This window comes from Phytophthora cinnamomi (genome assembly GCF_018691715.1).
Source record: "Phytophthora cinnamomi strain GKB4 chromosome Unknown Contig42, whole genome shotgun sequence".
In the NCBI taxonomy this organism is placed as follows: Eukaryota; Oomycota; class Peronosporomycetes; order Peronosporales; family Peronosporaceae; genus Phytophthora; species Phytophthora cinnamomi.
Genome location: NW_027150975.1, coordinates 172,718 through 187,237, shown reverse-complemented (window position 1 = coordinate 187,237; position 14,520 = coordinate 172,718). Strand labels below are relative to the sequence as shown.

General features: G+C 55.8%; 6 protein-coding genes across 6 annotated transcripts; 4 read left to right on the top strand and 2 right to left on the bottom strand.

The window, feature by feature from the left end:
• Positions 1-373: 373 nt before the first annotated feature.
• IUM83_14183 (TKL protein kinase) lies at positions 374-2,041 on the top strand (the record flags this gene model as incomplete). Its single annotated transcript, XM_067938909.1, has 3 exons — positions 374-391; positions 498-753; positions 831-2,041. 3 exons carry the CDS (start codon positions 374-376, stop codon positions 2,039-2,041), a joined length of 1,485 nt encoding a protein of 494 aa, XP_067791097.1.
• A 774-nt stretch (positions 2,042-2,815) lies between these two features.
• IUM83_14182 (TKL protein kinase) lies at positions 2,816-4,835 on the top strand (the record flags this gene model as incomplete). The annotated part of the gene is made up of 2 exons (XM_067938908.1): positions 2,816-2,854; positions 2,946-4,835. 2 exons carry the CDS (start codon positions 2,816-2,818, stop codon positions 4,833-4,835), a joined length of 1,929 nt encoding a protein of 642 aa, XP_067791096.1.
• A 198-nt stretch (positions 4,836-5,033) lies between these two features.
• Positions 5,034-5,525, bottom strand: IUM83_14181 (uncharacterized protein; the record flags this gene model as incomplete). Its single annotated transcript, XM_067938907.1, has 1 exon — positions 5,034-5,525. One exon carries the CDS (start codon positions 5,523-5,525, stop codon positions 5,034-5,036), a length of 492 nt encoding a protein of 163 aa, XP_067791099.1.
• Positions 5,526-6,259: 734 nt separating this feature from the next.
• On the top strand, positions 6,260-6,673 carry IUM83_14180 (TKL protein kinase; the record flags this gene model as incomplete). Its single annotated transcript, XM_067938906.1, has 1 exon — positions 6,260-6,673. One exon carries the CDS (start codon positions 6,260-6,262, stop codon positions 6,671-6,673), a length of 414 nt encoding a protein of 137 aa, XP_067791098.1.
• Positions 6,674-10,752: 4,079 nt separating this feature from the next.
• On the top strand, positions 10,753-11,622 carry IUM83_14179 (TKL protein kinase; the record flags this gene model as incomplete). The annotated part of the gene is made up of 1 exon (XM_067938905.1): positions 10,753-11,622. The coding sequence occupies one exon, from the start codon at positions 10,753-10,755 to the stop codon at positions 11,620-11,622; it is 870 nt and encodes a 289-aa protein (XP_067791029.1).
• Positions 11,623-13,776: 2,154 nt separating this feature from the next.
• On the bottom strand, positions 13,777-14,194 carry IUM83_14178 (TKL protein kinase; the record flags this gene model as incomplete). Its single annotated transcript, XM_067938904.1, has 2 exons — positions 13,777-13,817; positions 13,879-14,194. 2 exons carry the CDS (start codon positions 14,192-14,194, stop codon positions 13,777-13,779), a joined length of 357 nt encoding a protein of 118 aa, XP_067791030.1.
• Positions 14,195-14,520: the final 326 nt, after the last annotated feature.

Sequence of the window (14,520 nt, the reverse complement as noted above, 5' to 3'; positions counted from 1 at the left end):
GTAGGAAGTGTCCTCGACAGAACTCAAGACTCTAGAGATGAGGTGCGATTGAGTCTTCAGGCTTGCCAGGAATCGCCAGCGATTCCTCCGACTCGGTGCCTTCTGCTCTGCTGCAGTTCCACCCTACTGCGATATTTCGGGTAGCCCCATACAAAAAACAAGTATGACCCCTCAAAAATCGCAAATCGCAGCAGAAATCCAGCCCTTGGCTAACTGATACCGGGGTGCATGGATGCACACGGGTCACGCCAGACCAGAAGCACCGCCACCCGCTCGCGGCTTCATTCCCTGCTCGATTCGCACTTCCGTGCTGGCCTCCTCGCATTGAGACGTGTGGGGCGGAACGCGGGCGCTCCGGAGAGTGGCGTCCACCATGTCCACGAACGGCGAGGTGAGAGGAATTCCGTGACGGGACATTCGGCGCCAAGCGCGCGGATGGCTGTGGACGCGCCCCGAGCTAACCGTTCCTGACTGTATTGCGTGGGTTTGACTCTTAGAGCTACCAGGGGACGACGACATATAGCAGCGACGGCCAAACCACCTCTACTACATACACCACGACGTCCGATGGGAACACCCAAACCACCACTACCACTACGGACGGCAACACGCAGGTCACCACCTCGCCGGCTGCGACGTCAGCCGCGTCGAACAACAACAACAACCAGAACGCAGACGGAGGGTCCGCGGCAACAACCGACAATGAGGGACAGTCGAACAACAACAGCGGACAAGGTGGAGGTGGCCTCGGCAGTGAGTCGTAGGCTAGCTGAGACGGGAGGCTCCTGTGCCGCTTTGCTGACTCGTAGTTTTGTGCTTTCGTGATGCAGTTCCTGTGATTGTCGGTATCGTAGTGGGCTCTGTCGCGGTGGTGCTCATGGTCGCAGCTTTCGTCATTTGGTACAGGCGGACCAAGCGGTATCCGAGGAGCCCTCGCTACGACACGGGCAACAACTACACAGGCACCTCCAGCAGCCGGAAGGAGTATGGGGATCGCGTGTACAGCCACGCGCTCCCCGTGGCCGTGCCGATTTCGGGCGATGATTACTTTGAAGAGATCACCAGCACGGAGATCCTGGGCCGACGCAGTCAGATGGAGGACGACGTGGTGACAGGCTCGTGGAACGACCCGGAGATTCTGGACGCCCGCATCCCGATGGACAAGCTGCGTGTGCAGCAGCTCATTAACCGTGGAGGGTTTGGCGAGGTCTTCTTGGGCACGTACAGAGGTCGAGCCGTGGCAGTCAAGCGCCTGCTCCCTGACCGACGCAAGAACATGAGAGAAGTGGAAGCTTTCATCGTGGAGATCAAGATCATGCTGTCGATGGACCACCCGCGCATCGTGGGGTGTCTTGGCGTGGCTTGGGAATCGTGGACCGATATCTCGGCCGTCACAGAATACATGGAAGGAGGCGATCTCCGCACGGTGCTGGAGCGATTTGAGCAGGAGGAGCACCGACCTCACGGCTTCGACGACGACAAGCTCAAGATCGCTCTCCACGTCGCTGAAGGTCTCACGTATCTGCACGACATGGACCCCACCGTGCTCCACCGCGATCTTAAGTCGAAGAACATTCTTCTGAACAAGGATCTGGACGCGAAGCTGACGGACTTCGGTGTGTCTCGCGAGAGCGCCGACATCACCATGACTGCAGGAGTTGGGACGTCGCTGTGGATGGCGCCCGAAGTCATGATCGGAGACCGCTACAATGAGAAGGCAGACATGTTCTCGTTCGGCGTGGTGCTGGGCGAACTGGACTGCCAGCAGCTGCCGTACTCGCACGCGAAAGAGTCGGGCACTGGCCGTAAGCTGCCGGGCACTGCGATCCTGCAGATGGTGGCAGCCGGTCAATTGCGCTTGGAGATCTCCCAGTCAACACCCAGCGGCATCTACGACTTGGTGATGGCCTGCACCTCGTTGGCCCCTTCGGATCGGCCGACAGCAGCGGAGGCATTCGAACGGCTGCAGTCCATTGCCCGGGAAACGCTCACGATCTCCTCTCGTGGCGTAGGTGCTGGAGAAGAGGAGTTCGCGCTGTAGGTCCGGCGAATTCTTTCGTCACGACGCAGCAGAATCGGCGGGAGCAGCTCCCCTAGCAACGCAGTGAATCGGCGGCTTTCGCTCTCGGGACCGACGAAACATTGCCCGATGCAAGTGTACGCTTGGTACATGGTCAGGCATGGGAACTCTTGCGATGGGGTTGCATGGCCGCAAAGATGAAGGACCTTGCGCGGGTGGTGCTCGAAAAATTTGGCGACAGCGAGGTGAGCACCAGGAAGGCAGTTAGTCCCTCCCCATGGAATGGATAGGAGTGCTCGGCCAACGTACATGTCAGAGACCGTGCTGTCGTCGAAGTGTGTACTCGATATTCGAGGCGTATGTAGTAATTTAACATGACCATTGACCTTCATGCATTTCGTTCAGCGGTTCCAGCGTTACTGCGACCGCTATTACATGAGAGCTGGTGTCGCCGCGCACATTGTTGAACGCAGATGGTGGAACAGGCAAATAGCTCAAGTTGACGATGGCAGTAATAGCGCGGCCAGGTGTCCGCTCTATCCATGCGAAAATCTGCGTCGATGTGCTTTCTTGTCGCCTTTGCAAGGCGAGGTTGGACGATGCGGGTGCTCTGCACGTGACAGCCTGTTTCCAGGATGGACTAAAGTGAGCTGCAGCGTGCAAAAGTGAGTGCTCCAGCCATTAGACAACAAGGAGGTGGGTTCTTGCGCTGTCCGTACGGCCGACACGGCCATTCGGTGGGGTACTCACGCCTTCCGGGCTCCCCAGTCTCGCTTCTTCCTTCCGATCGCCACCATGAGAGAGTACTCGCTCGAGTCCTTGAAAAATGACACGGTGCGTGCTGGGCACTGGTGCAGTTGTAGTCGAATAAAGTCTGTGACTTGTCTAACATGGACTCTCGTGTCTTCTCGACTTCGACATGCAGGGCGGCGACGTGGGCACGGTGAAGGACCCGTTCACTCGTGGTAGCAGCGGCGATGGTTCCGACAAGTCGGAGGCGTCGGACAGTCCTGCCCCTGAAACGCCAACTGCTCCCCACGCAACGCCTCCGACGTCAGATGCGCAGCTCCCGCAGAAGCACGGTATCCCTAATGAAGGCGACTCCACCATCAATCTCAAGAAAGGCTTGGGCATGGAGAACGACCCCAAGGACACCGCCGATTCGTACATCTACGACTACTCTGGCACTTCAGACCAATTCGCGACGACAGCGCCGTCGACTGACGTTATCATGGGCGGCTCGTTGTCGACAACGCCCACGGAAACACCGACGCCCCAGCCGACGAGCAACGCGTCCGCTTTCGATACGGCGCAGCAGATCAGGACGACCGACAATTCCAAATCGCTGTCGGGTGGGGCCATCGCGGGTGTCGTTGTCGCCGCGGCGTGCGTGATGCTGATGGTCGCCATGTTCGTGACCACCAAGAAGCGGAAATCTGCGGGGGACCCTCTCGACATGAGCAAGGACCCCGCAATTCTTGGAGACTCTGGCGTGGTGCCGCTCGCTTCGTCCAGGCTCGCTCCGCTGGGCGTGTTCGGGACGCTCGCGAGCCGCAAAAACAACAGGGAGCAGCCCGACATGTCGTCCGGGGACATCTTCACCATCGACCACAACGACCCGTTCTCCGGCGGTGGCATTAAGAAGCCGACGGACGACTCCAGCAGAGGCTCGGGCTTCTTCGTTATCGGCCACGACAACCCGACTATGCGTGGCAAGACGGAGGTGATCGACTCGATGCGGGGCTCCAGCTTCTTCGTCATCGAACACGACGACCCGACAGTCCGCGGTAAGAAGGAGGTCGTCCACGGTAAGAAGGAGGCCGTCCACGGTAAGAAGGTGACAAAGGAGAGTAAGACGGTCTCCGACATCTTCGGTGTCGAACACAACGACCTGTTCACGAGGAAGCACATGCGCAAGGGTGGCATTTGGGACGACCCGGTGCTTGTAGCTGCTCGCATTCCCCTCAACAAGATCCGCATCCAGGAGCTCATCGCGCGCGGCGGCTTCGGACAGGTGTTCCTGGGCTCGTACAATGGTGAGACCGTGGCGGTGAAGACGCTGCTGCCGGAGACTGCCCAGGACATGACCGAGATCAACGCGCTTTTCGCCGAGACCAAGGTCATGGCCAAGCTGGAGCACCCGTGCATCGTCCGCTTCGTCGGCATCGCCTGGGAGTCGCTCAGCACCATTTGCTGCGTGACCGAGTACCTGGTCGGAGGCGACCTTCGCGCGCTGCTCAACCACTTCTTGACGAACCACACGCGGCCGCGGGGCTACGACCACGACAAGGTCAAGATCGCTCTCGACGTCGCGCACGGCCTGGCGTACCTGCACTCGATGCAGCCCAACATCCTGCACCGTGACCTCAAGTCCCGCAACATCCTGCTCAACTCGCAGCTGAACGCCAAGCTCACGGACTTCGGCGTCTCGCGCGAGCACACGGAGGACCAAATGACCAACGCCGTCGGCACTTCCCTTTGGATGGCGCCCGAGGTTATGATGGGGAGCCACTATGATGCCAAGGCCGACGTGTACTCATTCGGCGTCATGCTGAGCGAGCTGGACACGCACTTGATGCCGTACGCCAATGCCAAGAACGAGAATGGCCGCAAGCTGACCGACACCATGATCATGCGCAAGGTGGCGGCCGGCGAGCTGCAGGTCGAGTTCTCGCGCGAATGCCCCGTGGAAATCCTGACGCTCGCGCACGCGTGCATCGCCGTGGACCCCAACAAGCGTCCGACCGCGCTCGACGCCATGCGCAAGCTGCGCGTCGCGCTCGAGGCGTTCGAGGCGGAAGAAGTGTCGTTGTAGTTTCGAGCCACTTAGATACCTAGACGTTAACGATATGAAGTGATGCGTACGAACCAAACCAACGACAGCCAAGCCGAGGCGAAGTATCTACATAGTTCAGAGAGAGACTAAGAGATCGACAGGCAGACACGACACTTGCAATGAAAATTAAAGACTTTGAACACCATAACCCGAGCAGCTACCACAACTACTTCAGTCTTAGACGCGGGTGCCGGCCAGGTCGATGACTTTGTACGGCGCGTCGTTGGTGCCGAGCTTGCCGTTGGCCAGGTCCAGTTGGGCCTCGGCCTTCATCTTGCGGTGGTACTGGACTCGGTAGACGACGACCGGGATGAAGGCGGCCAGGCACAGCGCGAGGATGAGCCAGCCGACCCACGCCGTGGACTTGGAGCTGTCCTTGCACTGGTCCAGGATGCCCGACGTGAGCGTGGTGGAGCCGAACACGATGCAGTCGCCCAGGTCCATGGATCGGAGCTCGTCCATGGCGGCCATGCAGTCCGGGTCGTCGCACAAGGTGCTGGTGAAGTTGACGGGCACGGACTGCTCCAGCACGTTGTAGAGGTCGACGCACCCCGGGTAGTACTTGTCGGCCACGTCGATCACAGCCGTGAAGTCGCACCGAGTCTCGTCGGCGCGAACCGCGACCAGAACGGTCATGAAGGACACGACGAGCTGGAGAAGACGCTGCATGCTCGGCGCCTCGAGTTCGGAAGTGAGCATCGACTCGAACACTCAACTTCCCGCTGCAGCTGAGCAGGGGTCACCGATGGCTTGCAAAGAGGGGGTGGAGGCGAGTGCCGTCGAGCGAGCGGCGTTGTGATTGGTAACGCGCGTTGAAGCTGTCGGCGGTATCCGATACACGGTGGCATCGCCCCTCCTCCTTTTGTTCTCAACGGAGCCATCTCTCTGTTCGTGCCAGTCGCGGTGGGAATGGCTACCGTATTGACTCGATGTCGCCTCAGCGACGTCCTCGTGCTTCATGCGACGGAGGTGAAGGAAGTGTCGAGCTACGAAGTATTGCTTACACAACTTGTGCGTCACAACATCATCATGGAGCTCTCAACTTCTGGCCATTGTTTCAGAAACCATGTTTTGTCGTGTGATACACGGGCTGACATCACACAAACCAGCACGACTTCCATGCCGGGGGCTACCTTTCCATTGGCCTTATACCCAGCATACATTGAGCTGGGTAGGTAAGCTTGGCGAATCCACTGTCGAATTCACCGCGCCGCGTCAATATCTACTCTCAAGCTCGATCCGCCCATGACACGCCTTGCCTGTTGGTTGTCAATCATCACTGCATCCGTCGCACTCGCGATGGCCTCTGACATTCTTGCACCGACGTCTACTCGACGAGTGACTGCAGCGGCGTACCCGACAACTTCCGTATCAAGCTGCGCATCCCCTGCTCAGTGAGCAGCTTGGACTGCGCCGCCAAGGAGATTGCCAACAAGACCGAGTACGACATCTGCAGCTACATCTCTGATCCCCAGACCCACGCGACCGAGGTGTTCGGGGACTTACCGTACATGCTAACGAACGCCTTCAACGACAACAACTGCGACGAGTACACGGGGTCAGTTGACTTCCGTGCAGATGGCTACTGCCTGAAGGTCGACGCCCAGAGCTCCCAGCTGCTGATACTCAATGCGAACGGGTCGGTGACATGGAAGAAGTATTCCGGTGTAACCTGTGAAGACGAGGATCTCTTCAGCGATCTCTTCTACGTGGTGGACGACAACTACACGTGCAACAGAGGGGGATTCATCTACTACAACAACGAATACCCTGGAACGAGTAGCAGCGGAAACGGGTTTGTCCACGGATTTGAGTAGGGTAAACCACTCAGAATATGACCTCATCGAGTAGCTTCGGTAGTTTTCAAAACAACAAGCAAGTAAAGTGAAATCGGGGTATCGTTGTGTTGGTGAAGTAGATTCTTCTTTACTTGACGTGGCATGAGGAATAGGTAGTAATATCGATTTCACCCCAAAGTCATAATGACAATTCGAGTGACGATTTTAATTTACTACTATATCAATATTACTAAATGGGAGCAAGCGAAGTGTAATATTACTAAAACAGTTATAAATAGTACACTCAAACTACTAAACGGCATTACCACAGATTCCTCTCGCATTTCCTTGTCCGATCAAACTCTTCGTCGTTGTGATGTAGATTTAGCAGACGCCGAGCTCGCTCATTGCTCGTACGTGAGCAGAGAGGGCTCATTACAAACGAACCTGTCGAAAAGACTTTCTTGGAAAGCTGTTGAAGAGCAATGGACGTCCCGAGCTCAGGAGGGTTTGTAATGACCAATATCAGCCGGAATCCCAACACCGGATTTACGACTCGTTGTTGCTCGAGTAAGGTTGTCAGACTCCGCGCGAGTAGCTTTATTCGCCTCCGTAGCCTGACTCGACATATATATCCCTTGGCTGCTGGTTGGGGAGGTCTCACTGTCCGGTTGAACGTCATTACTGAAGGTTAGAACGCACCCTGAACTGCAAAATCAACGCAAAAAGGTGCGCGCGTTAGATGCTAGCAAACTATGAACCCTAGTAGTGCTAGCCGTACCATTTGTAAAGATCAACCTCACCCCAGAGTTCATTGCTCCAAACATGATGAACAGGATGACCGCAGATGCAACGCGGCGCCGTATCCGTTTCATCAGGCAAACAGCATCAGCCTTGGAGCACCTCATCGGACCCAGTTGCGCTCTCCAGGGAAGAAAACGTAAAATGAGCGAGAGGATGCGACAGTGCAGCTTGGCAACCACCCGTTTGCCACCCATTGCGCGCGTCCTTTGATGATATTGACCTTGAACTTCATCCTGGAATTTAGTAGGATTTTTAGTAGTTTTATAGTACTAGTATCGTGATTTGTCCCTACAATTTTTTGTTAGTACTAACGACTATTCATGTAATTTATACTAATAATATTTGTATTAGGACTATACTATTATTTGTGTATAGTACTAATCATGATTTTACTACCAATCCATGGTTGGCCATTCAAGCCGGGACGTGTGATATCCGAGTATGCCTGATGCCACCTTTATTGTGGGTACTGATATCGCAAAACCCATGCGCGTGGTTGAAGCTATGTGACGTCGCACTTGAAATTGGCGGTCCTAATCGGAGTAAATGGTGGTAGCATTCGTCTCCATTTCTCAATCGTTCCAGTCCTTTATCATGCCGCGATTCACTCACTACGTTGCTGTGGTGGTATTAATGGTCTACTACACTGCAAGGGCTTCGGTGATCCGCTCGATCGACTTTTACTCAACCAGCACTTGCGAGGGAGCGCCCGATGTGCAGTACATGACGCAGCATACAACCTGCACGGAATTTGGGCGGAGTCTGTGAAGATGCCGGGTTTGACAACCGAACGGAGTACCAGGTCGTCGACTGCATTTCGGACCAATACACGCACGCTGCGGAGATGTTTGGTGAAGTATCCTACGTTCTCACGGACGTCTTCAACGACAGCAATTGCGAGGCATACAAGGGATCACTTGCGCATCGCGCAACTGGCGATTGTCTGGTGGTTGGTGGTCAGGTCTCCGAAATTGTTGCAATGAATACGAGCGGATCCGCGACGTTGAAAACATTTGCACCTGGTGGAGGTTGTGACGAACAAGATCTTGTGAGTGAAGTCCTCATCGACGCGAACGATATCGAACATCACGTTTGTGGTACGGGAGATTTCGTCTTCTACAACAACGTATACCCTGGCACGGAAAGCAAGTCAAGCGACAGCTCGAGTGGTTTTGCTAGACAAGCGCCTTCCACACATATACAAGTAGTTACTGGTGGGGAATATCAATAAAAAGTCAATTTCTCGTTTTATTTTTCAAGCTCCAAAAACTTCATAAAATCGCCATCTACTCCTTTGCTGATAAAATCGCCATCTACTCCTTGTTGTGCAGCACGCTACTACTAGTGCTTCTGTTGCTGGTTCTTCTTTTTTGATGGTTGAAATACCTCAGAACTAGGAACGAAAACGCACGGAGGACGATGATGAGAAAACCGAATTGGCTCTAAATATCCTTGTACTTGATGTTGTAGGCTTGACCGATGTACTCTTGTATAGTGAAAGGATCAAGCGACAACGGCGAATTTTCAAGCGGTTGGCAACCCATCCACCGCGCCGTTGTATCGTGCGTTGCCTCGTTCGGACACTCACCAAACGCGAGCGCGACGAGGATCGACAGCGCGTAATGGTGAAGTGGAATGTAGTAACACCACTTGGACATTTCGGGAATCGAGGCAGCAGGAGGGTTGAAACCTGAAAAGAGCAGGAAAAAAGCATTGAAGAGAACACCAACGATTGCTGCAAGCTCGACAGTTGGGAGAGCGTATACTACAGTGTAGAAACTGACCGATGTATGTCTCCACGAGAACGAATAGCGATACAGTGGCCCAGTACAACAGAGCAGAGTATATTGTCACGAACCCCAGCATCGGGTAGAAGGCAATGGAGAAGATCAAACCACTTGTGAATGCGTATGGAATCTCGACCACGGTAGATCCAACGAAGTACCAAACCACACTGTACGTCCGAGAATTCCGTTCGCGGTAGTAAGACGCACGTTCTTGAGCTGTAAACGATAGGCCGCCTACGAATGAAATGTTGCCCTGATACAGAGTTGTCATCAAGATTACACCCACGGCCGAATTCATCCCTTGATATGTTGTGAAGTCGTCAACTACAAAAGTAGCAAACCGAACACCAAGCCCAAACCCAGCGCAATTGCCAGTCGTGTGAGGTTGTACGATGGTGTTCTCCAGTACGTCGTGAAAAAGCGTCGAGTCACTGAAAACACTTGCGTCCCAACTCGCGCGTGATGGAACACAATCACCGGGAAGAGATCGGAAGCAGCCTTGCCCACACCTGGTCGCTTGAGTTCTTGCAGGAGAGCGACATGCTCGGCGCTCTTTGGAAAGTGTTGCACAAAATCAACAGTATGCGTCGAGCATCGTCCGCTGTCCGATCTTCTGACGCCCGCACCGATGCACTCGAGCATCCAAGTAGCAGGGTTTTGACCTCCAGGTAGTCGAGGAACGATTGGGATGGCTTGGAAGTGGACAACAAGTTGTTCGCCCACGCACTGACTGCTCGATGCATCGTGTAAAGCGTCGAAATAAAGCATCTCACCGCAACAAGTAAGTTATCGAAGAGAACGAAAATGTCGGATGGTTGATGAATGGTGCACATAATGGTTCGGCCGCTGTTGGCCACCTTACGCACAGCGTACATAACGATTTTGGCTGCATGAGCGTCGTTGGTTCATCCAGGAAGTACACTGGGCTGCGCTGCGAGTTTCACGCCAAGATAGCGAGAGTTACCAGATTACTCTGAATTCACAAATTGTCAATCGATTCGATTGAATCGAAGCTGGGCATGTGCATGCGCTAGCGAGCACCGGTATGAGGTCTCGATGCAGCATAATTATTTGCAGATGTTCGCTGCTGGTTTCTTACCGTTCTCGATATTTTTTTGGTCCAGATGCGTTCAACGTTGCAGCGAATTCAACTCTGTCGTCACCTCGCCGAAGCAACGTGGGAGGTGCCTTAGTGGTCACGGACACCGTGGCCATCTTTCATCGAAGTTCGTGTGCTCTCGAGTCCATTTGTCCACCATAGAGTATGAGCTACCGTCGTGGCCTGAGTCTCGCGTAAGCTTCTTCCAGCAGCTCAAAACCACAAGATAAGGTCGAAGTCAAACACTTTCCAGTCCCCCATTGAGATGTGCAATCGCCCGATTCCAATCCACCGTTCCTTACACTAGTAATGCTCGCCTCATCGCCGTCCCAGTGAGTAGTGCGCAGTCCACCCTCGACCGTCCTATTGTCGAACTTTCGTTCAACTCCGAGCCGAGTCCGTGGTTCGATTTGCTCGCAGTCATCGTAATGCAGTTCATCTTCTCCCGACAAAGTGCACCCCTCGCGATCATGCTCGTTCTGATTGCTGCTTTGTATTCGGCGATTGCTGCGGACTCCATGTCGAGCACCATTATCTACGAAGGCGGCAACTGCTCGGGGACTCCGTTGGTCGTGTCGGTCGTCGGATCAGCCGACTGTGAAGCTGTGGAGTGCGTTTTCTTCATCTCGAACAGCGTCGTCTACTCCTCCGCCACGACCTGCGAGGATGCGGATCTAGAGGCGTACGTGGCCAACGAGTTCACCGGTTCCAGCTACTTGCTAGTCGAGACGTTCACCGAAAACTGCAAGTTGTTCCTGAGTGCCAACGCGTACTTGGCTTCCGGCGAGTGCCAAGTGTACGACGATTCCAGCGACAACTCGGTCGTTGCAGCACTGCATGACGACGGAACCGCAAGTCTCGCCATTTACAACAGCAGCTCGTGTACCGGCGCTCCAGTTCGTGGTTACGCGCCAAATAACGAGACGCTGTCGAGCCATTCGTGCTTCAAGAACTACAACGTGTTTTACTCCAGTATAGACCCTGGCACTTCCAGCTCCAGTACAGGCAGCTTTGATGCTACAAGCACCCAACTACGAGTCACCGACAGCTCCAGCAGCGTTGGAAGTGGCCACGATATGGTTGGTAGCCCGACCTGCGGCTCTGAAATCCATGGAGGAGGCTCCGAAGCGGGAACGAACGCTACAGTCTCCATCACACCTTCCGAGAGCTCGGGGGGTATCAACACTGGAGCCATAGTCGGCATTCTCGTTGCCTACGTATTGCTCATGATGGCCGCGTGCATCTTGTGCATGGATAGAATGGAACGCTTGGGGCGCAGACTTCGCCTGAGAAGATGAGAAGTTGATCGTGGTCACCAACACAAGACAACGCCACTCGTTTGAGTACAACTACATCAGGTTTATTCAAGGTGTATATAAGCCACCAGCCCTGAGAGGAGTGGCAAGCTCGGCAGCAGCAGGAGGCTCTGGATCAAGTACCGGCATCACTACTACCGAGACCGTACGAACGTATTGTGTGTATAGCATACGCTGCGTAAGAGCCTTCATAACGCGGAAGCGGATCTATCGTCCCCACCTTCGCGGCGCGGGGCACTGTCCCTCTTCTTATAGGTTAGGTTCATTTCGCGTTGATTGCTTTCTTTGCCTCTTGTGCCAGAATCGTCTGGAGCTTCCGGAACGCCTCGGCTGCAGACGGACGCTCCGTCGGGTCGATCGAAGTACACGCCGTGCCAATCTGCACCAGTCCCTTCAGAGCTCCTGGCGAGAATTCTACGCGTAGTTTGCCCATGGCGACCAACTGGAGGATGGCCGTCTCGGGCATCTTGCGTCCGGCCGGGTTGTTCTCCTTGGCGTGCGCGTACGGGTTCTGCTGCGAGTCCAATTCGGACAGCACGATACCGAACGAGAACATGTCGGCCTTGTCATCATATCGCTCCCCCATCATTACCTCCGGCGCGATCCACAGCGAGGTGCCGACTCCTGCTGTCATCGTGCGGTCCACTCGCTCACGCGAGGCCCCAAAGTCCGCTAGCTTCGCGTCTTGGCTCTCGCTGAGCAAAATGTTCCGAGACTTCAAGTCGCGATGAATCACCGACGGGGTCAGTGAGTGCAGGTACGCGAGCGCGTGTGCCACGTGCGTCGCGATCTTCACTTTGGTGTAGTCGAAACCAACCGGGTAATTGTTGTCGACGCAGTCGCTCAGCCACGCGCGCAGGTCACCTCCAGCCATGAACTCCGTCACCACACAGAGATCCATCAAGTTGTTCCAGGACACGCCAACAAACTCCACGACGCGCGGGTGGTCCATGACCGTCATCATTTTCACCTCGGTCAGGAACTCGGTCACATGGCGGGTGCTCTTCCGCGACTCGGGGAACAGCATTTTCACGGCGACCGCCCTCCCTTCGTACGTGCCCTTGTAGACCTCGCCATATCCACCTCGACCGATCAAGTCCTCGACAAATACACTGTCACGCGGGATGCGAGACGACAAAACGGCGTCGTCTTCACACACGCTGTCCGCGGTGATCGGGCCGCACAGTCGTTCGGCATGAACAGGCGGGCGTTTAGGCTGCTCAATAGCCCGGTCACTGCGAACTGGATCACTAGGAGTGCGATTGCTACGCATCCGGTCACTCCGCACGGGGTCACTAGGAGTGCGATCGCCGCGCTGGCGGTCACTACGATCACTGCGCGGTTCGTCCCCACGTCGATCCTTCCGTTGTCTCTCCTTACGCAGACGTTCGTTTTTCAAACGATCACTGCGCACCGGGTCGCTATGAATGGGGTTGTCGCTCAGATCTGCGCGGTGCATCCGATTGCCTCGCACGGGGGTCGTACGCAGCTCGTCAGTGTGAAGCCGACCGCTCCGGCCGATCGAGTCACCGCGAAACTTGTCTGCATTGCGCAACCTGTCTGCACTGCGCAGCTCTTCCCCGCGGACTTTTCTGCCGCGCTTGTCGTCCTTGCGATTCCTGTCACTACGCAGCGGGTCGCACCGCCGCTCGTTGCTGCGAAGAGCGGGGGTCGACTCTCCTGTGTGGGAGCTCCAGGTGCTCCTCTGGTCGCTCGGGGGCGACATATCGGGGGCGTAGCGCTCCTCGCTCTCGTGCTTGTCACTCACCGCCAAGGCGATGTCGGGGGTCTGCCCCCTTCGACTGTTGTTGCGCTTCTGCGCCTTGCGCTTATTGCGCCGCATCTTCCAGTAGATCAGCAGTGCCGGAAGAATGACAATGGCCCCACAGGCCACGACGATGCCGAACAGCGCACCGGCGCTCATCTTGTTGACGTGAGCGATAGTCACGATGTCCGTGGCATTCACACCACTGGCGCTACTGCTACCGCTGCTGCTGCTGCTGGCCGTAATGAGGCCTGTGTGGTCGGACGTGTAGAACTTGTTCCTGCCCTTGTAGCACGAGTGTTCCTGCACGACGGACGAGTTGAGGTCGAAGGTCTGCGCCTTGGTGGCGCACGCCGAGTCGTTGTAGATGGTCATGTAGGCCGAGCCGTCATTGAACAGCGTGGCGATCTCGCTGCGTGCACCCACGTAGGACGCGAGTTGGCAGGTGCCAGCGGCCAGGAAGATGTTGGAACCGGCGTACGTCTGGCAGCCGTCCTCCTGGAAGCCGTCGATCATGAGGTACTTGGCCCCGGTGAAGAGCTGCGACGTGTACTCGAAGCGGTCCGTGGCGCAGCGCTCGGAGTAGTAGTAGGACGAGTTGTTGATCTCGATGGCGCTGCACGAGTCCGTGATGGTGCACGTGGTGTTGGTGAGCTCGAGCGTGACCACGAGGGGCACCGAGTCGCAGTTGGCGTCCGAGTAGATTTCCACCGACGAGTAGTCCGCGAGCGCCGACAGCCCGCCACTTGTCGCCAGGGCGAGCGCCCCGAGCCATGGCGCGCGTAGCATCCCGCGTGCCTTCCACTGAAAGGGGGAACGGAGACCTGGTCGATTGGTCTGACTATTTGCGAGGACTGTCTACGTGTGTCGGCCCCCGCAGCCTGCGCTCGAGATCATCATGGTCCTCCCTTCTCTCAACGCGAGCTGAACTCTCAAGAGCTCCTGCTGCTGGCCTTTCCACTTGGACGTTCGGGTTCCAATGCCACAGATGGCGGCGGTGCCGCGAGGAATTGCTCGGACAGCATGATTCATGAAAGCCAAAGCAATAATGGACCCCTATCCTATGGACAGCTCGCTGTGAAGGTGCACCATCGCAGCCTGGTGCGGAACAGATC